The following is a 25,112-nucleotide window of genomic DNA, read 5'->3' on the forward strand; positions in this document are numbered from 1 at the left end:
CTCAGTGAAATAATCACTTAGAAAAGAAGAAAGAAAGACAAAAGTTGTGAGATCCAAGAGGGAATGCTGAGCAAAGAAATTGGAAAGTATGAGTAAATCAAAGCAAGCAATTATTGTATGAAACAGTAAGAATTACTAATTTGGCATTATAAAAGCAAGATAGACCTGAACCACTGGACCAAATTACATGTAAGTTGGAAGGGGTGGGGAGAATTGGAGTTAAGATCTAATTTTTAAAAAATTTATTTTATTTATTTATTTATTTTTGGCTGTGTTGGATCTTTGTTGCTGTGCGTGGGCTTTCTCTAGTTGCAGCGAGCGGGGACTACTCTTCCTTGTGGTGCGCTAGCTTCTCATTGTGGTGGCTTCTCTTGTTGCAGAGCACAGGCTCTAGGCTCATGGGCTTCAGTAGTTGTAGCATGAAGGCTCAGTAGTTGTGGCACGTGGGCTCTAGAACGAAGGCTCAGTAGTTGTGGCGCACGGGCTTAGTTGCTCCGCAGCATGTGGGATCTTCCCGGACAAGGGATCGAACCTATGTCTCCTGTATTGGCATGCAGATTCTTAACCACTGCGCCACTAAAGAAGTCCCAAGATCTAATTTTGTTTAGAAGCAAGGGTTGAGATGCTAGCTAACCTTAGACCTAAGACTTAGGCTCTTGTTAAGACAAGAATGCCTATTAAAAGCTTAATAACAATAACTGTTTAAAAAAAACACAACAGTATATAATTTCCAAACCAATGGAGTAGAAGTTAAAAAATACTTTATTAATCCAAAGAGAGCTGAGTAAGGGGGATTCTCAGGGGCAGGTCACAGTGTTACATAGGAAAACGTGGAAGGTGACACTGAAGGAGGTATAGGATATTTGCCATTGTATAGGTGGGGAAGGGCATTCCAAGTGGAGGGAACAGTTAGTGCAGTGGTCCAAGTAGCTTGGTGTTTCTGTGTGAAATTAGCAGCCTTTGCAAGGTGTTGGGCAAATGAGTAAAATCATCTGATTTATGCCTTAAAAGGATCACTGTGGCTACTTGTGTTGAGAACAGATTGGCAATAGGAGACAGGAGCAAACCAGAGAGACTAGTGAGGAGGCTGTTGAAATAACCCAGGCAAAAGACAAATAATGGATTTATCTCCAAGCAGCACCCTTTATTTACTGAGAGAACATGCATTTTCTCCCACTCTAGCATCTCAGTCTTTACAGGGACATCATCCTGGTTGTTATTCTGAAATAACACCTGGAAGTGCTTGACCTTAAAATGGGCCCAAATTCTTGTCTATTGTATTGATCACACTTAATGAAACAAAAGTGGTCTTTTCCTCATTCTGAATTCTGAAAGGAATAGCCAAGTGCAAGTCAATTCATTACCGAGTGCTTGGATTCCTAGGAGCAGCTGGACTTCTGGAATTGACAGATTGGAGATTAGAGACCCTGAGGGGTCTGCAACCATGCATCCTGCCCCATATTCTATATTCCTTCAGACTGGGAAACAGACTTCCTAAATAAATTTACGGCAGCTCCTGCAGGGGTTCAAATTTGAGTACCTGCTAGTTGCTGGGGGAAGGGATTTTTGAAGGCTGGGAACTCTTCAAATATGGCCACAATTCAGCAGTTTCACAGAGATTGCACAGGTGATTTAGTCCTTGCTCCCACTACCCATGGAGGGGTGACCATGGTAAAGCAAGTGGGAAGATGAAATGCCAGGCCTTGCTCTGAGTGACCAAGTGACTGGCATGGTGGTGGGCAGCAGTCTAGTTTAACCCAGTCCTTGCAGTGGTTAGCAGAACGTCAGCTCAGGGAGCTTCCAGGTTACCTTCCATCAGCTGAGAGTGAGTGTGGCTGACGCTGTAAACATCTGGTACTTTAATCTTCTGAAATGAAAAAATGAAGACCTGCCCTTTATCTTCTAGGATCCTGGGGGCAGTGGCCAGTGCTTGTGGAAATGGAAAAATTAGGCAGTTCTTTGTCTTGGATCTCAGCTGAGTCATGGCATCTGTACCAGGGTATCTGACCTTTTTTTCCCCTGGCAGCTGTTGCAGATTTGCCAAGTGAGATTATATGTACCTTCATACAAAGGCATGTGGCCTGGAAATATGATCTTTACTGTTTTGTATTTAATTTAAATTTTAATAAGATCATGACAAATGAAATTAGAATCAATTATCTGTCCCTGCAGTTTTTTTTTTAAGCACAGTGATTCAGTTATACATATACATGTATACATTCTTTTTCAGATTCTTTTCCCATATAGGTTATTACAGACTATTGATCTTTCTGTTTTCTTTTTTAAAAATTTTATTTATTTATTTATTTTTGGCTGTCTTGGGTCTTCGTTGCTGCACGCGGGCTTTCTCTAGTTGCAGTGAGTGGGGGCTACTCTTGGTTGCGGTGCGTGGGCTTCTCATCGCGGTGGCTTCTCTTGTTGCGGAGCATGGGCTCTAGGCATGAGGGCTTCTGTAGTTGTGGCATGCAGGCTCAGTAGTTGTGGCTTGCGGGCTCTAGAGCACAGGCTCAGTAGTTGTGGCGCACGGGCTTAGTTGCTCAGTGACACGTGGGATCTTCCCAGACCAGGGCTCGAACCCGTGTCCCCTGCACTGGTAGGCGGATTCTTAACCACTGCACCACCAGGGAAGTCCTGTCCTGCAGTTTTAAGAGATCTTAGTTTTTATACAAAAGGAGTTTAGACATAGTGGTTTGATACACCTTACAGGTGCCACGTGTGCAAGTATCCTCTTTTATTATAATTCTTGTAACAAATTATACTCATCCATTCATCCATTTAACAAATATTTATTGAGTCTGCCATGTGCCAGGCTGAATTCTAGGCACTGAGAAATACAGCAGTAAGCAAAGATTGTGCAAGTCCCTGATCTCATAGAGCTTAAGATTCTAATGGGAGGAGAGACAACAAACAGAATGAATGCAAAATCCATAGTATGTTAGATAACACTAAGTGCTATTGAGGAAAATATATCAGGAAAGGAGGAAAAGAGTGTTTGGGAGGGCGGGTGTTACCATTTTAAGTAGAATGGTCAAAGGAAAATCCATTCAGGAAATTGTACTTGAGCAAAGACCTGAAAGAGGTGAGGGAGGAAGCCATGAGGGAAACAGGCAAAGGAGGCTTCCTTTGTAAAGGCCCTGAGGCAGTGGCATGCTTGGTATATTCTAAGAACAGTGCAGAGGCCCATGTGACTGGAGTAGAGTGAGTAGGAGGGAAAGAGGTAATGGAGATCCAGACCGCGTAAAGCTTGTCAGCCATTGTAAGAACATTGACTTTTACTCTCAGTGAGACAGGGAGAATTTTAAGCATAAGAGTGACTTTGATATTATTTATATTGAAAAAATTTTATAGCTTTATTGAAGTATGATTGAAATATAATAGACTGTACATGTTTAAAATGTACAATTTGATGGGTCTTGACACATGTATGCATCTCTGAAACCATTAGTACAGTCAAGACAATAAACATATCTACAGCTCTCCCAAATTTCCTTATGCCTTGTTATATATAATACCTCCCCTGCCTCTGGTCAGGAACCACTTCTTTTGTCTGTCACTCTAGATTAGTTAGTGTTTTCTTGAATTTTATATAAATGGAATTGTTCAGTATTTACTCTTTTATGTCTAGCTTCTTGGTTTTAGCATAATTATTTTGAGATTCACTTATTGTGTGAATCAATAGTTCATTCCTTTTTATTGATGAGTAGTAGTCCATTGTATGGATATATTATGATTTGTTTATCCTTCATCTATTAGTAGACATTTGAGGTGATTTCTAGTTTTTTGGCTGTTGCAAGTAATAAACAGCATATAGTTGGGTCCTGCTGTTTTATCCAATCTGACAGTCTTTGTCTTAATTAAATATGTATTTAGAACATGTACATTTTATGTGATTATTAGTGTACTTGGGTTAAAATCTGTTCTCTTGCTATCTGTTTTCTGTGTGGGCCAACTGTACTTGTTCTTACTTCTTTTTCTGCCTTCTTTTAGACTGAGTATTTTTTATGAGACCATTTTATTTCCTTTTTTTGTTTGTTTTTCTTTTGTAGTGGTTGCATTAGTGTTTATAATATAAAATTTTAACTTTTAGTTTATCTTCAAGTCGTATTATACTGCTTCATACTTAATGTAAGAGCCTCACAATAGTATACATCCATTCTTCCCTTCCAGCCTTGCTGCTGTGGCTGACCTACATTGTATATCTACATATGTTGTAAACCCCACAGTAAATTATTATATTTCCTTTAAAATTCAAGAAGAGATTTTTTTTTTTTGGCTACGCCGCACAACTTGCAGGATCTTAGTTTCCTGACCAGGAATTGAACCCGTGCCCCTTGCAGTGGAAGCACAGAGTCTTAACCACTGGACCACCAGGGAAGTCCCAAGAAGAGATTTTAAAAATAAAAACAAGTGATTTATATTTACCCACACATTTACCATTTTTGTTGCTTTTCTTTATGTGGATCCAGATTTCCATCTAGTATCACATTCCTTCTGCCTGAAGGACTTGCCTGAGCATCTGAATGAATGGTGGTGCCATTGTAATGAAATAGATAGGGAGGAGTTAGCAGGTTTTAGAGGAAAATTCACAAACTCTGTTGTTAAATTTGAGATGCCTTTTAGACATCCAGTTAAAGATGTCAAGTAGGTATTTAGATATGAGTCTCACACTCAGAGGTAAGAGCACAGAGTTAGCAATAAAAAGCTGGGTATCATCAACATCATAGATTTAAAGTTATAATACAGGAAAAAATCATTTAGGGAGTGAGTGCAGGGAAAGAAGAAAAGATATTCCACATTTGAGCCCCAGAGTACTAAATGGTTTAGAGGTCAGGAAGAGAAGGAACTAGCAAAGGGAAATGAAAAGTGAGCAGCTAGTGAGCTAGGAGGAAGACCAGGAAAGCCTCATGTCCTAGAAGTTAAATAAAGAAGTGTCTCAAGGAAAGTTACACAGATGTTAGGTTGAACAAAAGCAGTCAAACACAAAAAAATACATAGTGTATAATTCTACTTATAGGAAATTCAGCAAAACAAATTAATTTATGGTGATAGAAGAAAGTAGTTGGGGGATTGACTGGAAGGGGCACATGGGGACTTTCTGGGGTAATAGAATTATTCTGACTTTTGTTTTGGATGTGTTATATGAATGTATACAGTTGTTCAAGGTTCATTGAACAGAACACTTAATTGAATAATTGAATATAAATTATATCCCAATTTGTTTTTTAGAAGAGGGAGTTATAACTGTCTAATGATGTTAAGAGGTTACATAAGACAAGGACTGAGAATTGCCTGTTGTCAGTGGTGACCTTGGTAACAGGCAAGAAAGATGAGGATGATTGTATAGTCTAGAGTGGCTTAAAGAGAGAATAGGAAATGAGGGTATGAAGATGACAAATACAGAATCCCTGCATGGGATTTTTCCCAAACAGGGGAGCAAAGAAACAGGCAAGTTGGGAGAGGTCCATGAAAGTTTTTTTCTTATTTTCTTGAGATATGAGAAATGACAGCATATTTTTATGATGATGAGAGTGATCCAGTAGGAAATAGAAATTCATGGCATAGAAAGAGGACAGTGCAGGTACAGACTTTTTTTTTTTTTTTTTTTGGCAGAATGTGGGCCTCTCACTGCTGTGGCCTCTCCCGTTGCGGAGCACAGGCTCCGGACGCGCAGGCTCAGCGGCCATGGCCCACAGGCCCAGCCGCTCCGCGGCATGCGGGATCCTCCCAGACCGGGGCACGAACCCATGTCCCCTGCATTGGCAGGCGGACCCTCAACCACTGCGCCACCAGAGAAGCCCCAGGTACAGACTTCTTGAATGGGGAGTTGGGGGAGTTGACTTTGATAGGAACATTGTCTTTCCTTCTGCTGTTACAGATGGGAAAGTACAGTATATGGACATAGATTTAGGATAGTAGATTTTTAATGGCTACTTTTATATTTTTTGGCTGTGTTGGGTCTTCTTTGCTGCGCACAGGCTTTCTCTAGTTGCGGCGAGTGGGGGCTACTCTTCATTGCAGTGTGCGGGCTTCTCATTGTGGTGGCTTCTCTTGTTGTGGAGCACGGGCTCTAGGCGCGCGAACTTCAGTAGTTGTGGCTTGTGGGCTCTAGAGCACAGGTTCAGTAGTTGTGACGCACCGGCTTAGTCGCTCCACGGCCTGTGGGATCTTCTTGGGCCAGGGATCAAACCTGTGTCCCCTGCACTGGCAGGCAGATTCTTAACCATTGCACCACCAGGGAAGTCCCAGGCTAATGGATTTTTGTAGCAGAAATATGTAGTACTTCTTTTTGTGTTGATTGTTTTTACCCCTAGTTGAATAAAAAGCAGTCAGCAGATGAGGGTAGGATTTGGGGAAGGAGTGCTAGAGGTTTGGGGAGAATTTCTGAATTAGTTGTCTTGGAGAGAGAGCATGTTGCCTAGGTAGATGTAGTATGGACCCACTTGATATTTATCATCATAAACATAAAGAAACACCAGCCAGCATGATTTTGGATTTTTCTTCATTCACCTTTAGCTGCCCGAGTGCAGTTGCAAAATAGATGCAAAGTTGGGTTTTAAAGGATTGGGATTTCACCAGGACTGTGGTGTCCTGGGGGATAGCAAGGTTTCAGTTAGAGCTAGAATTTAAACTGAATGTTGAGAAAAGAAGTTAAGGATATAGAGTTTGCTGATGACAGACTGAGTTCGGGGAGGCAGAGGGTAAGCTTTTTTTAAAGATTAAGGAGTAGGGCTTCCCTGGTGGCGCAGTGGTTGAGAGCCCCCTGCCGATGCAGGGGACAACGGGTTCATGCCCCGGTCCGGGAGGATCCCACAAGCTGCGGAACGGCTGGGCCCATGAGCCATGGCCGCTGAGCCTGCGCGTCCGGAGCCTGTGCTCCGCAACGGGAGAGGCCACAGCAGTGAGAGGCCCGCGTACCGCAAAAGAAAAAAAAAAAGATCAAGGAGTAGAGACTGTCAAATTAGAGATGAAAGTCTTGGGCATTTGATGGTAACGGGGTAAGGAGGGGGTGTGAGACATGATTAGATTAGTCCTCATGGTATCTTAAGGAAAGTTGCTTATCATTTCTAATCATAATCTCTTGAGATTGATCACAGTCCTTCCAGTGGTTCCTTATCACATTTACAGTGGTTCTTTGCAGTAGTCTACCAGCCCTACAGAGTCTGACTGTGGCCTATACCCATAGTTTCTATAACCTACTTCTTTTCCTGTCATTCTCCCTTCCTGCTACCTACTTGACTTCTTTGCTATTTCTTGAACATTCTCTCTCTCTTTCTTCATAGCACTTTTCACTCCAGTTTGAGGACAGATAATTCCTCTTGTTCCCTACTACTTCCCTAGCACCTAGAACGGTGCCTGGTGTATAGTAGGTGTTCAGTAAATACTTGTTTGGATGAATATAAATGACAGGCTTCTTTAATGCCTTTAAAAGATGGACTGGGGACTTCCCTGGTGGTCCAGTGGCTAAGACTGCACTCCCAATTCAGGGGGTCCAGGTTCAGTCCGTGGTCAGGGAGCTAGATCCCACATGCCACAACTAAGACCTGATGCAGCCAAATAAATAAATAAATAAATATTTTTAGAAAGAAAGATGGGCTGACTTTCAAATAAATTTATACACACTTTTCAATAGCAGGTACAGCATGAAATGGCCTTTCATCATGATTTGGCTTTCTCCAGCCTCAAGAAAAAGCCTCAGCCATTAACATGTAAAGGAAAGCCAACTTTGTAGAAGGAACACAGGCCTGTTCTGAAATTTATAGTGAAATGAGAATATTACTTAATCCATTAATTAAGCAGTTTTTAAAAGATAAGTTTTATAGATTAAGTTAATAGTTTTATTTTTATGTCAAGAACATTAATTTTTATGAGATATGAGAATATTTATGGCTCATGTTTTTTGTTTTCTGAATCAAATTTGCAATGGTCATTCTTCATTAGATACCATTTAAGACATGGTTGTTACGTTTAAGGAGCTCCTTGAGTATTTGCTTAGGAAGCAAAACTTACACATTGGAAAAGTGCAGTGGCAATACAAGATAAAAGTCAAGACAGTGACAAAAGTTATTCCAAGATGGAACACAGTGAATTATGAAATCTCACTGTGCAAACAGTAATTGCTGAGCCAGTTCAGTTTAAAGTATTATACTGCTCAGCTCATGGAATGATATCACTCTTTTTTTCCTCGATAGCCATTCAAGTTCTCTGGGCCCATGATGCAACCCTGTTATAACTGACATTTGTGTTTTCATTGCAGTTGTCGGACAAGTAACCGCAAGAGTTTGATTGTGACCTCTAGCACCTCACCTACACTACCACGGCCACACTCACCACTCCATGGCCACACAGGTGAGTACTTAAAGATTAAGAAAGGTGGAATAGGGCCTCCCTGGTGGCGCAAGTGGTTGAGAGTCCGCCTGCCGATGCAGGGGATACGGGTTCGTGCCCCGGTCTGGGAGGATCCCATATGCCGCGGAGCGGCTGGGCCCGTGAGCCATGGCCGCTGAGCCTGCGCGTCCGGAGCCTGTGCTCCGCAACGGGGGAGGCCAAAAAAAAACAAAACAAAAAAAAAACAAAAAAACAAAAAAAAAAAAAAAAAAAAGAAAGGTGGAATAAAAGAGTGGTCACAGATGCCCAATTTCTTTCCTACTCACTTTGTGAGGTTCAGCGTACTACGTTGTCACTTCATGTGGCTGACTGAAGCATACAGAGCTCATGGGCATGCTTTCCATGGGAGAATGTGTTCAGTCTGTTTTTGACTCTTAGTTATTTCTTGCCTTGACCTGTCAACTGTCCTTTTGGTCTTGTACATATCCTGGGTCTACCACCTCTGTTCTGGTGTGTTGAGAGTGTATTATGGCTCCAGTCATCTGGGGCCATGTGATGAGGGCTCCATTAACATTTTGTCCTATCATGCCCAAGAATTAGGGCTCAGAGAGATGGTTTTCTGCCTTATGGGACTCCTAACAACTTTCCCTCTGTTACAACAGGCATCAGCAAAAGTGAGGGGACTGTTGGTTTCATGTTGACATTTGCTTCAATTCCAATGTGTGAAATCAGTGATCTCATGCATTCAGACTTTGCTCCATCTGAATTATGGGCTCTTCCAGTCAGTGTAAGGACTGATGTACTTGCCTCTGACTAAGGAATATATAAAAATTATGAGGCAGAAGACCTCATTTGGGTTAGTCATGTATTTTGGTCTAGACGTGTATTCTTAAATCCCAGGGGAGCCAGACCAGGGAACTCAGCTTTGTTGAAGGAGTTGTTGCTCTGCAACACTGTTCACTGCTATTCTGTTTATAGTGGAAGTCCCAGACCTGGAGATAATGGAAATAGAGCAGGCTTGGACCCATAGGAAGCCATTGCTGCCCTTGGCTTTTAAAGCAAAGCTCTCGTTGTGCTTAGGTACTTTCCCTCAGAATTGACTGGGTTAGGTGTTAGCTCAGATAGTGAATTCTAGTCATGAACTTTGAAAAAACTCAGCATATATCTGACTTGGCCTTTTTATCATATAGAAATTAATTTAGCATGTCTAGACTTTGAACATAGTTTCTCAACTGTAATGTGAGTGCTAGGTAGTAATTACTACTTGCAGCTTCTCTCTGAGATGCTATTTAGATTCCTGACAGAGTTTAGGACTAAAGCTTCCCTACTCAAGGGGCTTTGATTGAGAACATCATCTGGCTTTTTCAGCCTGCCTGGGTCTGTGGACTCTAGCCTTGTGTTAATACGTATAACATGCTTAGTACTCCATAAATGTTAGCTATCATCATCATCATCTCTCCTTAAATTAATGCAGAAAATCTAGGCAGTCCTCAGAAACAGGGAGGAAGAATTGATTTAAAAGCCCAATTCATGGCTGTAGACTCTATACTTAACCAGATGTTCAGAAAGGCAGCGTTAATTGTTCCATACAGATCAAACTTCATATCAGATTAATTCTAAAATCTTATACATCCTGATATTTGGGTCCACAGGGTATTCTAAGACTCTTTATTTTCACTTTAAAGTCTGGAATATGTTGAATATATATAATATGGGACCTGTTGACTTGAAAGTAGGTTCATTTATTCCATACAGTTCAGTTCAATATTAAATGTTTACTATATATAATTAGATTATAACTACAGTAAGGTCAATTCAGTAGGCACTTACTTAGCCATTCTGGAAATGGAACCTTCCTAGTTTATTGTTTTTTTCTTTTAATTAATAAACTGTTTTTTAGAGCCATTTTAGATTCATGGCAAAATTGAGCAGAGAGTACAGAATTCCCATTTACCTGTCCCCACACATGTACAACCTCCCCACTATCAGTATCCAGCACCAGAGTGGCACATTTGTTACAACTGATGAATCTACATTGACACATCATTATTAGCCAGAACCCATAGTTTACATTAGGATCCATTCTTGGTGTACATTATATGGTTTGGTTTTTTTTTTTTTTTTTTTTTTTTTTTTTTGCGGTACACGGGCCTCTCACTGCCATGGCCTCTCCCCGCTGCGGAGCACAGGCTCCGGATGCGCAGGCCCAGCGGCCATGGCTCACGGGCCCAGCCACTCCGCGGCATGTGGGATCTTCCCGGACCGGGGGCACGAACCTGCGTTCCCTGCATCGGCAGGCGGACTCCCAACCACTGCGCCACCAGGGAAGCCCCATTATATGGGTTTTGACAAATGTATTATGACATGTATCTATCATTGTAGTATCATACAGAGTAGTTTTACTGCCCTAAAAATCCCCTATGTCCTGTCTATTCATCAGTCCCTCCCCCAACCCCTGACATCCACTAGTCTTTTCACTGTCTCTGTAGTTTTGCCTTTTCCAAAATGTCATATAGTTAGAATCATACAGTTTGTAGCCTTTTCAGATTGGCTTATTTCACTTAGTAATATACATTTAACTTTCCTCCATGTCTTATCATGGCTTAATAGCTCATTTCTTTTTAGTGCTGAATAATATTCCATTGTCTGGATATACCAGTTTACTTACTCACTGACCTACTGAAGCACATCTTGGTGACTTCCAAGTTTTGGCAGTTATGAATAAAGCTACTATAAACATCTGTGTGCAGGTTTTTATGTGGACATAAATTTTCAATTCATTTGATTAAATACCAAGGAGGGTGATTACTGGATTGTATGGTTAAGGGTAGTTTTATAAGAAACTGCCCAATTGTCTTCCAAAATGGCTGAACTATTTTGGCATTCCCACCAGCAAAAAGTGAGAGTTTCTGTTGCTCCACATACTTTCCAACTTTTGGTGTTGTCAGTGTTTTATAATTTGGCCATTCTAATAGTTTTGCAGTGGTATCTTATTGTTTCCATTTGCATATCCCTAGTGACATATGGTATTGAACATCTTTCTATATGCTTACTTCCAATCTGTATATCTTCATTAATGAAGTGTCCAGATCTTTTGCTTGTTTTTTAATCAGGTTGTTTGTTTTCTTATTGTTGAGTTTTAAGTGGTTTTTTGTGTATTTTTGGATAACAGTCCTTTATCAGATGTCTCTTGCAAGTATTTCCCCTAGCCTGTGGCTTGTTTTCTCATTCTCTTTTGCAGAGCAGAAGTTTTTCATTTTAATGTAGACCAACTTATCAGTTATTTCTTTCATGGATTGTGCATCTAGTATTGCATCTGAAATGTCATTGTCCTGCTGAAGGTCATCAAGGTTTAGTCCTATGTTATATTCTAGGAGTTTTTTTTTTAATATAAATTTATTTATTTATTTATGGCTGTGTTGGGTCTTCGTTTCTGTGGAGGGCTTTCTCTAGTTGTGGCAAGCAGCGGCCACTCTTCATCGTGGTGTGTGGGCCTCTCACTGCCGTGGCCTCTCTTGTTGCGGAGCACAAGCTCCAGACACACAGGCTCAGTAGTTGTGGCTCACGGGCCTAGGTGCTCTGTGGCACGTGGGATCTTCCCATACCAGGGCTCGAACCCGTGTCCCCTGCATTGGCAGGCAGACTCTCAACCACTGCGCCACCAGGGAAGCCCTATTCTAGGAGTTTTATAGTTTTGTGTTTCGTGATTAGATCTGTGGTCCATTTTGAGATAATTTTTATGAAGGTCTGTATCCTCTTTTTGCATGTGGCTATACAGTCGTTGTAGCACTATTTGTTGGAAGGATTGTCTTTTTTCTATTGTATTACTTTTGCTCCTTTGTCAAACATCAGTTAAGTATATTTAACTGATGTGGGTCTGTTTCTGGCTCTCTATTCTGTTTCTGTTCTGTTCCATTAATCTATTTGTTCTTTCTCTAATACCACACAGTTTTCATTACTGTAGCTTTATAGTAAGTCTTGAGTTGGGTAATAACAGTCTTACAACTCCGTTTTCTTCTTCAGTATTGAGTTGGCTATTCTAGATCTTTTGCCTCTGCATATGAACTTTAGAATCAGTTTGTCCATCCACAGAATAATTTGTTGAGATTTTGATTTGGGATTGCATCGAATCTATAGATCAAGTGGGAAGAACTGACATCTTGACAGTATTGAGTCTTCCTATCCATGAACATGGAATCTCTCTCCATTTATGTAGTTCTTCTTTGATATCTTTCATCGGTTTTGAAGTTTTCCTCATGTAGATCTTGTACATATATAATTTGTTAGATTTATACCTAAGTATTTCATTTTGGGGATGCTAATGTGATTGGTAATGTTTTAAATTTCAAATTCCACTTGTTCATTGATGGTATAAAGTGTTGACTTCTGTACATTAACCTTGAATCCTGCAACTTTGATATAATCACTTAAGAGTTTCGGAGGAGTTTTGTTGATTTTTTTTTTCAGATTTTCTACATAGGCCATCATGTCATCTGCAAACAAAGACAGTTTATACCTCCTTCCTTCCCAATCTGTGTACCTTTTAATTTCTTTTCTTATCTTGTTGCATTAGCTGGAACTTCCAGTATGATGTTGGAAAACAATGGTCATGGGAAACATTCCATTTTCCTGATTTTGGCAGGAGAGCTTGAAGTTTCTCACCATTAAATATGATGTTAACTGTAGTTTTTTTGTAGATGTTCTTTATCAAATTGAGGAACTTCCCTTCTATTCCTAATTTACTGAAAGTTTTTTTTTCTTTAATGTGTTTTGGATTTTGTCAAATGCTTTTTCTGCATCTGTTGATAAGATCATTTGATTTTGCTTCTTTAGCTGTTGATATGATGGATTACATTAATTGATTTTCAGATGTTGAACCAGCCTTGCATACCTGGGATTAAATCCTACTTAGTTATGGTGTATAATTCCTTCCTTTTATGCATTGTTGGATTGGATTTGCTGATATTTTGTTAAGGATTTTGTATCCATGTTCATGAGAGATACTGGTCTGTAGTTTTCTTTTCTTATAATGTCTTTGCCTGGTTTTGGTGTTAGGACAGTGGCCTCATAGAATAAGTTAGGAAGTGTTCCCTCCACTTCTGTCTTCTGGAAGAGATTCTGGAGAGCTGGTATAATTTCTTTTTGAATGTTTGGTAGAATTCACAAGCGAACCTATCTGGGCCTGGTGCTTTCTGTTTTGGAAGATTATTCATTATTGATTAAATTTCTTTAATAGATACAAGCCTATTCAGATTGTCTGTTTCTTCTTATGTGAGATTTGGCAGATTTTGTCTTAAAATAATTGATGTATTTAACCTGGGTATCAAATTTGTGGTCATTGAGTTGTTCATAATATTCCTTTATTATCCTTTTAATGCCCATGGAATCTGTAGTGATATAGCATCTGTTTTGATGGTAGTGACTTGTGTCTTCTCTCTTTTTTTCCCCCTTAGTTAGCCTGGCTAGAGGCATGTCCATTTTGTTGATCTTTTCAAAGAACCAGCTTTTGGTTTTGTTGATTTTCTCTATTGATTTCCTGTTTTCAATTTTATTGATTTCTGCTCTACTATTGGTTATTTCTTTTCATCTGCTTATGTTAGATTTAATTTGCTCCTTTTCTGGTTTCTTAAGGTGAAGGCTTAGATGATTAATCTTAGATCTTCCTTAATTAATTAATATTCAATTTTTAAAGGTTACACTCCAGGGGCTTCCCTGGTGGCGCAGTGGTTGAGAGTCCGCCTGCTGATGCAGGGGACACATGTTCGTGCCCCGGTCCGGGAAGATCCCACATGCCGCGGAGCGGCTGGACCCATGAGCCATGGCCGCTGAGCCTGCGCGTCCGGAGCCTGTGCTCCGCAACGGGAGAGGCCACGACAGTGAGAGGCCCACGTACCACAAAAAAAAAAAAAAAAAAAAACAAAAAAGGTTACACTCCATTTACAGTTACTATAAAATATTGTCTATAGTCCCATGTTGTACAATACATCCTTGTAGCCTATCTTTTTTTTTTTTTTTTTTTTGGCTATGCAGGATCTTAGTTTCCCAACCAGGGATCGAACCTGTGCTCCCTGCAGCGGAAGCACAGAGTCTTAACCACTGGACTGCCAGGGAAGTCCCCCTTGTAGCATGTCTTATACCCAGTAGTTTATATCTCCCACTCCCACTCCCCCACCCCTATATTGCCCATTCCACAAATTTTGATAAGTTACATTTTCATTTTCATTTAGTTAAAAATATTTTAAAATTTCTGTTGAGATTTCTTCTTTGACCCATATGTTATTTTGAACTGTGTTGTTTAATCTCCAAGTATTTTGGGGTTTTCCCAAAAAACCCTGATTACTGATTACTAGTTCGATTCCATTGTGATATGAAAGCAGGCATATGAATTCTTTTCTCTTAAATTTGTTAAGGTGTGTCTTATGGCCCAGAATGTGGTCTGTATTGTTGAAAGTTCCATGTGAGATTGAGAAGAATGTGTATTCCACTGTTATTGGATGAAGTAGTCTATAGATGTCAATTATATTTAGTTGATTGATGATGCCATAGACTTCATCTCTCTCCTTACTGATTTTCTACCTGCTGTATTTTTCAGTTTTGGATAGAGGAATGTTGAAGTCTCCAACTATAGTTGTGGATTCATCTATTTCTCCTTGCAGCTCTAAAAGTTTTTTGCCTAATGTATTTTGAAGCTCTGTTGTCAGGCACATACACATTAAGGATTATTATGATGTCTTGGAATACTGACCCCTCTATCATTATATGATGCCCCTCTTTATCTCAATAACTTTTATTCCTCTGAAGTCTGCTGTCTGAAATTAATGTACCTACTTCCACATTCTTTTGATTCGTGTTATGTACCTACTTCCACATTCTTTTGATTAGTGTTAGGATGATATCTCTTTTTCTATCCACGTGCTTTTAATTTACATGTATCTTTATATTTTAAATGACTTCCTTGTAAACTACACTTAGTTGGGTATTGTTTTTGTTTTTGTTTTAAATCTATGTGACAATCTCTATCTTTTAATTTAGACCATAGATATTTAAGGTGATTATTTATATAGTTAGATTAGTATCTACCATATTTGGTACTGTTTTCCATTGGTTGCCTGTGGTCTTTGTTCCTATTTTTGTCTTCTACTCTTTTGTGGTCTTAATGGAGCATTTTAGATGATTCCATACTCTCTCCTTGTTAGCATATCAGCTGTATTTTCCTTTCCTTTTTGTGTGTGTGTGTTTGTTTTAGAGTTTGCAATATACATTTACAACTGATCCAAATCCACTTTAAAAAACATTATACTGCTTCACAGGTGGTGTAAATTCCTTATAATAACAAAATAATCCTAATTCCTCCCCCCAATCCTTTGTATCACTGAAGGCATTCATTTTACTTATCCATAAGCATATAAATACATAAGAATACATAATTGAATACATTTTTGCTATTATTATTTTGAACAAACTGTTATCTGTTAAATCTATGAAGAATATAAACGATCAAATTCTCAATTTTACCTTCACTTACTCCTTCTCTAATGCTATTCCTTTATATAGATCTAAGTTTCTGACCTATATCATTTTACTTCTCTTAGAACTTTTTTTTGACCATGCCCTGCAGCTTGCTTAGTTCCCTGACCAGGGACTGAACCCAGGCCACAGCAAAGTACCAAGTCCTAACCACTGGACCCTCAGGGAATTCCCTTAGAACTTTCAACATTCCTTGTAAGGCAGGTCTGCTGGCAACAAATTCTCTCAATTTTTGGTTGTCTGAGAGAAAGTCTTAGTTTCTCCTTCACTTTTTTTTTTTTTTTTTTTTTTTTTGCGGTACACGGGCCTCTCACTGCTGTGGCCTCTCCCGTTGCAGAGCACAGGCTCCAGACGCGCAGGCCCAGCGGCCATGGCTCACGGGCCCAGTCACTCTGTGGCATGTGGGATCCTCCCGGACTGGGGCATGAAACCGTGTCCCCTGCATCGGCAGGTGGACTCTCAACCACTGTGCCACAAGGAAGCCCTCTCCTTCACTTTTGAAGGATAGTACTGCAGGGCACAGAATTTTAGGTTGGTAGAGTGTTTTTTCCCTATCAACTCTCTTGTTTGCATGGTGTCTGAGAAGAAGGATATAATTCTTATCTTTTGCTCCTCTATAGGTAAGATGTTTTTACCCTCTGGTTTCTTTCAAGATATTTTCATTATCTTTGATTTTTCCGAAGTTTGAATATGATGTGCCTAGGTGTAGTTTTTTTGGCATTTAATCCTGCTTTGTGTTCTCTGAGTTTCCTGGATCTGTGGTTTGGTGTCTGACATTAATTTGGGGAAATTCTCAGTCATTATTGTTTCAAATATTTCTTCTGTTTCTTCTCTGGTATTTCCATTACACAAGTCTTACACTTTTTGTAGTTGTCCCACAGTTCTTGGATATTCCGTTCTATTAATTTCAATCTCTCTCTCTCTTTTTTTTTCTCTTTGCTTTTTAGTATTGGAAGTTTCTAGTATCATATCCTCAGGGTCAGAGATTCTTTTCTCAGCTGTGTCAGTTCCACTAATGAGCCTTTCAAAGGCATTCTTAATTCTGTTACAGTGTTTTTGACATCTAGCATTTCTGATTCTTTCTTAGAATTTCCATCTCTCTGATTATATTATCCATCTGTCCTTCTTGTTGTCTACTTTTTCCATTAAAGCCCTTAGCATAAGGACTTCCCTGGTGGCACAGTGGTTAAGAATCCGCCTGCCAATGCAGGGAACATGAGTTTGATCCCTTGTCTGGAAAGATCCCACATGCCGTGGAGCAACTAAGCCTGTGCGCCCAACTACTGAGCCCACGTGCCACAGCTACTGAAGCCCGCACACCTAGAGCCCATGCTTTGCAACAAGAGAAGCCACCGCAATGAGAAGCAGCATATGCACCGCAACAAAGGGTAGCCCCCACTCACCACAATGAAGAGCAGCCCGCGCTCGCCACAACTAGAGAAAGCCTGCACGTAGCAATGAAGACCCAATGCAGCCAAAAACAAATAAATTTATTTATTTATTAATTTATTTTTAAAAAGCCCTTAGCATATTAATCATAGTTTTTAAAAAATTCTTGTTCTGATAATTCCCACATTCCTATCATATCTGACTCTGGTTCTGATGCTTGTTCAGTCTCTTCAGACTGTGTTTTTTGCCTTTTAGAGTGCCTTGTAATTTTTGGTTGAAAAGCAAACCTGATGTAAAAGGAATAAAAGGAATCACTATAAATAGGCCTTTAGTAATGTAATAGTAAGGTGTCGGGAGAGGGGAAGTGTTCTGTAGTCCTCAGTCTTTTGGTGAGCCTGTGCCCTTGAACTGTGAACTTCACCAGTGCTTCTTAGTTCTCTCCCAACCTTAGATAGGATATGGCTGGAGGGTGCTGGAGTTAGGTATTACCCCTCTCCCAGGTAGGTTAGGCTCTGATCAAACCTCAGAAGGCTAAGCTCTGGTAAAAATAGTTTCTCCTGTGAACAGACCTTGGTAAGAAGAACAGAATGCTCTGGCCTATTTTGAAATGGTTCTTTTACCCCTTCCCCTGCTGGAAGCTTGAGGAGATTTTTCTCAGATCTTCACTGTGAGAACCTGGTAGGACTCTTGTAGGTAAAACTCAAAATAGTGTGGGGACCACTCTGTGACTGCATCCCCTGGGAGTTTTTAACTCTCAAAGTTGTGCACACTGAGCCTCTAGCAACTCATCAATTACAGTTCAGGTTTTCCTGCTTTGGCACTGGTTCCCGGGGAGGAACCAACAGGGGTTTCTGCTGTGTTAAGTTGTGATACTCTGCCTGTCTCTCTCTCTCATTTTAGGGGCAGTGGTTTGCCCTGGGACTTCACTTCTCTGACAGAAGAGAAGAGTTGTTTGTTTGTCTGATTTGTTCAGCTTTTTACTTGTTAAGATGAAGCAGCAACCTCTAAACCCCTCATGTGCCAGACCATACATGGGAAGTTCATTTATTTTTATTGCCTATAGAGTATTCCATTATATAACCATACAAAAATTACATATTAATTTTTTTTACTGATGGACATTATATTAGTCTGATCCTAATCAGGAGACAGAAACCACACAGTGATTTAAACAGGTGAAGTTGAATAGAATTATAAACTATGACAATAAAAGAAGGCCAGAGCTGGTCCATAGCTGCTGAGCAATCAGCAAAGCAGCCCTCCAGAGCACTAGCATGGCAGCCAGTATCCAGGCCTGCACAGAGAGTGGGAGGCATAGTGCATATTATATCCCTCAGAAACAACATGGAAGACAAACCCTGGGGTGCAGGGAGTGGACCAGGCAAACAGAGGGAGTCAGGGCACTAGTGTGGGCATGCCTGGGGCATACAGTGTCCTTGCAGGGAGGGCTGTGGAAAGGTGATCACCAGGTCAGGTCAGCGATGCCAGGTTGCGAGCATGTGACTAGGTCAGAGCACCCCTGCCTGTCCTCGCTGCCACACTACTGAGCCACACTACTGACTGAAGGCGCAGTTGCTGGGACTGCACCCAGACCCTCTTCCTTCTACAGTGTCCCTCCAGCACCCTCTACTGGGAAAGTTTAATATTATGCTCACTATAAAGGAAGTACCTAAAGGAATTCTCTCCTCTGTGGCAGAGCAGGTATTAAAGGATGAATTTGGAGTTGAGAGGTATTAAATTGGTAACTAGCACAGACATTTAGATTGTTTTCAATTTTTCACTGTTATGGTCAGTGTTGCAACAAACATCCTTCCTTATGTTCTTTTTGTATATATGTATAAAGACTGTCTAAAAATTATATGTAGGCGTGAACTTGCTGAGTCATATTTTCAGAATAAGATTAACAGGTCAGTGGGCATGCATGTTTATATGATGTTTGTTACATATCATGTGATTTTAAACTAGTGTAATGAGACTAAAAGTGTGTCTTCCTTAATCAGCCCCTGTCATCCAGGGTCAAGAGCAATCCCCAGTAATCCACTCCTCTTTACTCCCTAACACTTGCAGCCTCCTCACCTCTTATCAGTCTTGAATCCACTAGGGCTAATTTCATTATCCCTTATCCCTGTCAGTCACCACAGGAACCCCCAGGTATTTGCCCCTTCTGTCTCCTATAATCCTAGCTGCTATAAATCTCTGAACATTCCCTGCTCTGACCCTTTTTCTCATTCCTCTCTGACTCTTGAAACTCTTCCAATGTACCTTCTGGAATTCATAGTCCATCAATCTTGTTCTAATGAAATCCTGGGGAAAAGGGAAGGGTTAGAACACTGACTGTCTGCAGCCCTCTGAAGTGTTAGCTCTTACTGCTCCCATGACCTCCTACCATTGGGCCTTGTCTTTTCATTATTCTCCCTCTCTTCTTCCTAATGCCCTAAAACTTTGAATCTTATGCCATTAAATTATATCACTCACTACCCATCATTGCAGCTGTAAATATCTTAGTTCTTGACTCACTATTACTCTTCAGTTCTAACTCCTCTGTTATTCTTGATAGTTTCAGTACACTTATGTTGAAGATCTTTTCAGTTCTTAGGACTTTCAGTTCTTTGAACTCCTGTCTTCCAGTGAGCTTCTCCTCTGTACTTCCTTGGTCACATATGCCCTATACCTATACTTTAGACCCTGTCTCTATAACTTTAGTTTCATTCTTCCTGCTCTCCAAGCACTAACCCAGTCTTTCTACCTTGTGCCATCTAGAAACCTTATCCCCCGAAAACCAATCATTTGATTCCAGGACCTCTGATCCTTGGAACCCTTAAATATATTAAGTTTGAACTGCCTTTTAGACACTGGTATGGGCCAGTCAATATATTAGTCTTGATTTCAGGAGAGAGAAGTAGGGCTGGAGAGTGCCTGGAAGAAAACATGAGGAACTAGCAAGATACCTACCCCATATTTAGGCCCAGTGGTATACAAAGGGGTGTGTGAAAGCAGTCATTAACTTGAGAGAGCTGCAAGGAGAGCTGTGTCCACAGGGGGCAGTCAAGTTTCACCTAATTTGTTAAAGGCTGTACTAAATGTATGTCCAGGGTGCTTGGGAGTACAAAAGTAAAGATATGCTGGCATTTAGAAGACCATTTAAGAGGCCCTGGCCATTGTCAAGATGTAAGGAAGTATTAGAAATGGAGAAAATATATGAATATGGGAAAATTTATGAGATCAAATCAGCAGGGATTAGAACTGATTGTCTCCAGATTTCCTGTTTGGGTGATTAATGAGTGATGATACCCTTAACTTAAATAAGCAGTATTGAAGAGAAGAATATATTTAGGGAAAGGAGAAAGAAGATCCCAGGAACAAATCCATACATATATGGACACTTGATTTATGACAGAGGTGACACTGGGACAGTTGGATGTTCATATGGAGAAACTGAAAGAATTAGCTCTTACTTCACAAAAATCAGTTCTAGGTGAACTGTAGTTTTTTTTTTCAGCTTCAGTAAGGTATAATTGATAAATAAAATGGTAAGATATTTAAAATATACACATGACGATTTCATATACGTGAATTGTAGATTTAAATGTGAAGGCCAAAACACTAAACTTTTAGAAGGTATGCAGTAGAACATCTTCATTTTTTTAAAAGGACATAAAGGGAATTGGAAATACATAAAGGGAATTTTTTGTAAAGGACATAAAGGAAAAAGGTAATACATTTGAATACATTAGAATTTTTAGTCACCAAAAGGTACCATAAAAAGGCAAGCCACAAACTGAGAGAAGATAATTATGACACTTAAAATTGACAAAGGGCTTGGGTTCAGAACGTTTAAAGGACTCCAGCAAATCAATAAACTAAAAAGATAGTATGATTGAAAAATGGCCAAGGGACTTGAACAGAAGCAATCCAAATGGCCAATAAGTATGTGAAAAGATACTTTAATCTCATTAGTAATTATGGAAATACAAAATAAAATCACAATGAAATGCCATTATATTACTGTCAAACATGGCTTAAATTAAAATGACAGAAAAAAGTATAGATAAGTATATGAAACAGTGGGAACTCTTAAGCATCACTGGTGAAACTATAAATTGGTACATCCATTTTGCAAAAACAGTTTGGCATTTTCTTAAGTAAAGTTTAAAAATAGACAAACTAGAGCACAAAAGGTCACATATTGTATGATTCCATTTCTGTGAAATGTCCAGGATAGGCAATTCCATAGGAACAGAAGGTAGATTAGTGGTTGCCAGAGTCTTGGGGGAGAGCAGAATCAGGAGTGACTATCAACAGGTACAGTTTCTTTTTTGAGTGATAAAAAATGTTTTGGAAGTAGATAGTGGTGATGGTTGCACAGCTTTGTGAATATACTAAAACTGCTACACTGTGCACTTTAAAAGGGTGAATTTTATGATATGTGACTTATCTCTTTTTTTTTGGCCACTCCACGTGGTTTGTGGGATCTTAATTCCCCAAACAGGGATCAAACCCCGGCCCCCAACAGTGGAAGTGCAGAGCCTAATCACTGGACCACTAGGGAATTCCCTACATATTAGTTTTTTAAATTGAGAAAAACTAAACTCGAGTATTTAGAGCTGCATATTTATTTGGTAAAGCTATAAGGAAATGATTGCCATAAAAGTCAGGGTAATGTTTACCTTCAATGGGGATGGGGAGGGGTTTTGACTGGAAGGATTATGTAGAGGGATTTTGGAAGATGGCATTGTTAACCTGGATGGTATTTATACAGGTGCGTGCTATATAATTATATTACTTTTAACTAGCTAAACTGTATAAATGAAACAACTAGTTCAAGGTCAACTGACTGTCAACTGAAAAAAATGCACAATGTGAGAGTTGTGAGTTAAGTTTTATTTGGGGCAAAATGAGGACTGTGGCCTTGGAGACAGCATTTCAGATAGCTCCAAGAAACTTCTCCAAAGAGGTGGGGTGGGAGGTCAGTGTACATGTGATTTTGGTAAAGGGTGAGTACATGCAATCAAGCACATATTTTTGCAGAAGGTTTCTGCTAGTCTCATGAAGGTTACTGTTAGTTACGAGGAGCAGACGTCACCATGAAGGATTTTAGTGCTTTTCTAGATACGAGTAGATGCAAGAATTGGGTTAATAAAATCTTCTCCTGAAAATATCTAACCATCTGAAAACCTGTTCTGCCAGTTTTTCCTAGAGCACAGAGTGCCTCATTCCTGATCTCCACCTTGAACTCCTTTTAGGGGGTGTTGATGGTCAGCAGCTGCATCAGCTAATTTGATCCTTGTAGAGGTAGATGGCAAGTGCCGGTTTGTAGGTGACAGCTCCCAGTTGTTTGTTTATATGTTTTATTATAACTTGTTTTGCTGGGTTGGATGATTACTTGTCTTTGACTATTTTTTCCAACTGCTAAACTGCTTGGTAAAGTTGAAAAAGCCTGCTTTCTGGGCTGCTGGATTTTCCATCAATTTTTTGTCCCGTTGAGCCATTTCTGGTTGTTTTTAAGGAAAAGTTCTTCTCAATGATGTGGGTTTTTTTGTTTTTGTTTTTTTCTGGAGCTAGAACTGTAAATGTAATTCAGTAAGAAGGGTCAATTTAAATATTTTCTTCAAATGTTAACAGTCGAATATCTTGATCTTCCCTCAAAAGAAGACCAATTCAAATTATTGATTTTATTCTGTCACAATCTTCATATTAGTAATTTTTGGCTGTTTGGCAAAATGAATATTGGAGAAGTAGAGAAAACACAATAAGGTAGCACAAACTTTTTAGGCCTTCGCACCTGAATAATAAACAATTTATACAGTTTTTATCCCAGGTTCCTGGCACAGAGCTTCTAAAAACCTTGGAATTTCCTGAGTGATAGAGTGTCTTTGTTATGCCAATGAGATAACTCAGGGTGGCCCCCTAGTGTCAGATTAGTACCTTTTTTGAAAAGTGTATTGGAGCCTGGCCAGTTGGGAGGAATGCTTGTTATAATCTGTTTGTTATTTCATCAGCTTCCAGGTGGTAAGAATCCATTGTTATTTACCCCTGAACCATAGATGCTTTTTGCCAAAGATTACAATCACATACACAGAGATCTGTTTTGGACTATGTCCTGGCAACTACCCCCATAACTTGAAAGCCATTTCCTTTCTGTGATGTTGGCAGTATTTGGTATATAAGTTGTTGAATTGTGAACCAACTCTAAAATGTTCTAACGAACAAATGTATAAACCATAATAACTGATAAATTAAAGTACTTACTTCATTGACACTGGAATAAAGATGTACCATATGGTGCCCTTAATTCTGGTAAATGCCATCAGGGGTTCAAAAACAGGCAAGCAAGGACTTCTCTGGTGGCGCAGTGGTTAAGAATCCGCCTGCCAATGCAGGGGACACGGGTTTGAGCCCTGGTCCGGGAAGATCCCACATGCCGCAGAGCAACTAAGCCCATGAGCCACAATTACTGAGCCTGTACTCTAGAGCCTGCGAGCCACAACTACTGAGCCTGTGTGCCACAACTACTGAAGCCCACGTGCCTAGAGCCCATGCTCCACAACAAGAGAAGCCACCACAATGAGAAGCCGGCGCACTGCAGGGAAGAGGAGTCCCCGCTCACTGCAACTAGAGAAAAGCCTGCATGCAGCAACAAAGACCCAATGCAGCCAAAAATAAAATAAACAAATAATTAATTAAAAAAAAAAAAGCAAGCAGAGGAGAAAGAGGACATAGTTTAAAACTCAGAAAAAGCCTTTGATATAGAAGCTGTTGCAAACTAACTCTGGGTGAATATGATCCGACTTTGGCTTTATGGAGGGCTTCATCATCTATCATTTGACTTATTGAAGAAACCCCTTAATTCCTTTTCTCTTTCTACTGAGTCAAGTCTAAATTTTGAAGCTGGACATTTTTTGTGATATATCACTGTGTACCTGTCATTCTACTGCTTAGAATTTTCGAGTAGCAGCATTCATCGAAGTGGTTCTCTAAAGGTGATCCCCTTGGGTATGGGGGAAAATATAAAAACTTATACTTTTCTTTTTTTTAAATTTTAATTAATTAATTAAATTTTTTTTGCTGCGTTGGGTCTTCATTGCTGTGCGCAGGCTTTCTCTAGTTGCGGTGAGCCGGGGCGTCTCTTCATTGCGATACAAGGGCTTCTCATTGTGGTGGCCTCTCCTGTTGCAGAGCATGGGCTCTAGCCGCGTGGGCTTCAGTAGCTGTGGTGCATGGGCTCAGTAGTTGTGGCTCGTGGACTCTAGAGCTCAGTCTCAGTAGTTGTGGCTCACAGGCTTAGCTGCTCTGTGGCATGTGGGATCTTCCCGGACCAGGGCTCAAACCCGTGTCCCCTGCATTGGCAGGCGGATTCTTAACCTCTGTACCACCAGGGACTGACTTTTACTTATTTTTTATCATGAAAAATGAGGATTAAATTAGCCTTTACTAGTACTTAGGTATAGATCAACACTGGTACCCTCATTAGATCCATTTGTCAGACTGTGTCATAAATTGTATGTAGCATATCATGAACAAAGAGTGGTGTTCCACTGTACCCCCTCAGTCACTCATTTCCCTTTGGCAGACTGCAACATATTGCAGCTTACAGGTGAATTTTTTTTTTCTTTTTTTTTTTGTGGTACACGGTCCTCTCACTGTTGTGGCCTCTCCCGTTGCGGAGCACAGGCTCCGGACGCACAGGCTCAGCGGCCATGGCTCACGGGCCCAGCCACTCCGCGGCATGTGGGATCTTCCCGGACTGGGGCACAAACCTGTGTCCCCTGCATCGGCAGGCGGACTCTCAACCACTGTGCCACCAGGGAAGCCCTATAGGTGAATTTTTACAATATCTTGTAGAACGGTGTGGAGGGACTTTTGGAAAGTTT

The 25,112-nt window shown here is 40.2% G+C and overlaps 1 protein-coding gene across 8 annotated transcripts in view; it reads left to right on the top strand.

Annotated features, from left to right (window-relative positions):
* MAST2 (microtubule associated serine/threonine kinase 2) overlaps positions 1-25,112 on the top strand; it is a 208,830-nt gene that overhangs the window by 144,071 nt on the left and 39,647 nt on the right. For all 8 annotated transcript variants that reach the window (XM_060089737.1, XM_060089741.1, XM_060089739.1 and 5 more), the window contains exon 5: positions 8,255-8,346. In XM_060089737.1, the coding sequence (XP_059945720.1) occupies positions 8,255-8,346 (92 nt within the window). The remainder of the gene's footprint in view (positions 1-8,254; positions 8,347-25,112) is intronic.

This window comes from Mesoplodon densirostris, chromosome 2 (assembly GCF_025265405.1).
Source record: "Mesoplodon densirostris isolate mMesDen1 chromosome 2, mMesDen1 primary haplotype, whole genome shotgun sequence".
Lineage (NCBI taxonomy): Eukaryota > Metazoa > Chordata > Mammalia > Artiodactyla > Ziphiidae > Mesoplodon > Mesoplodon densirostris.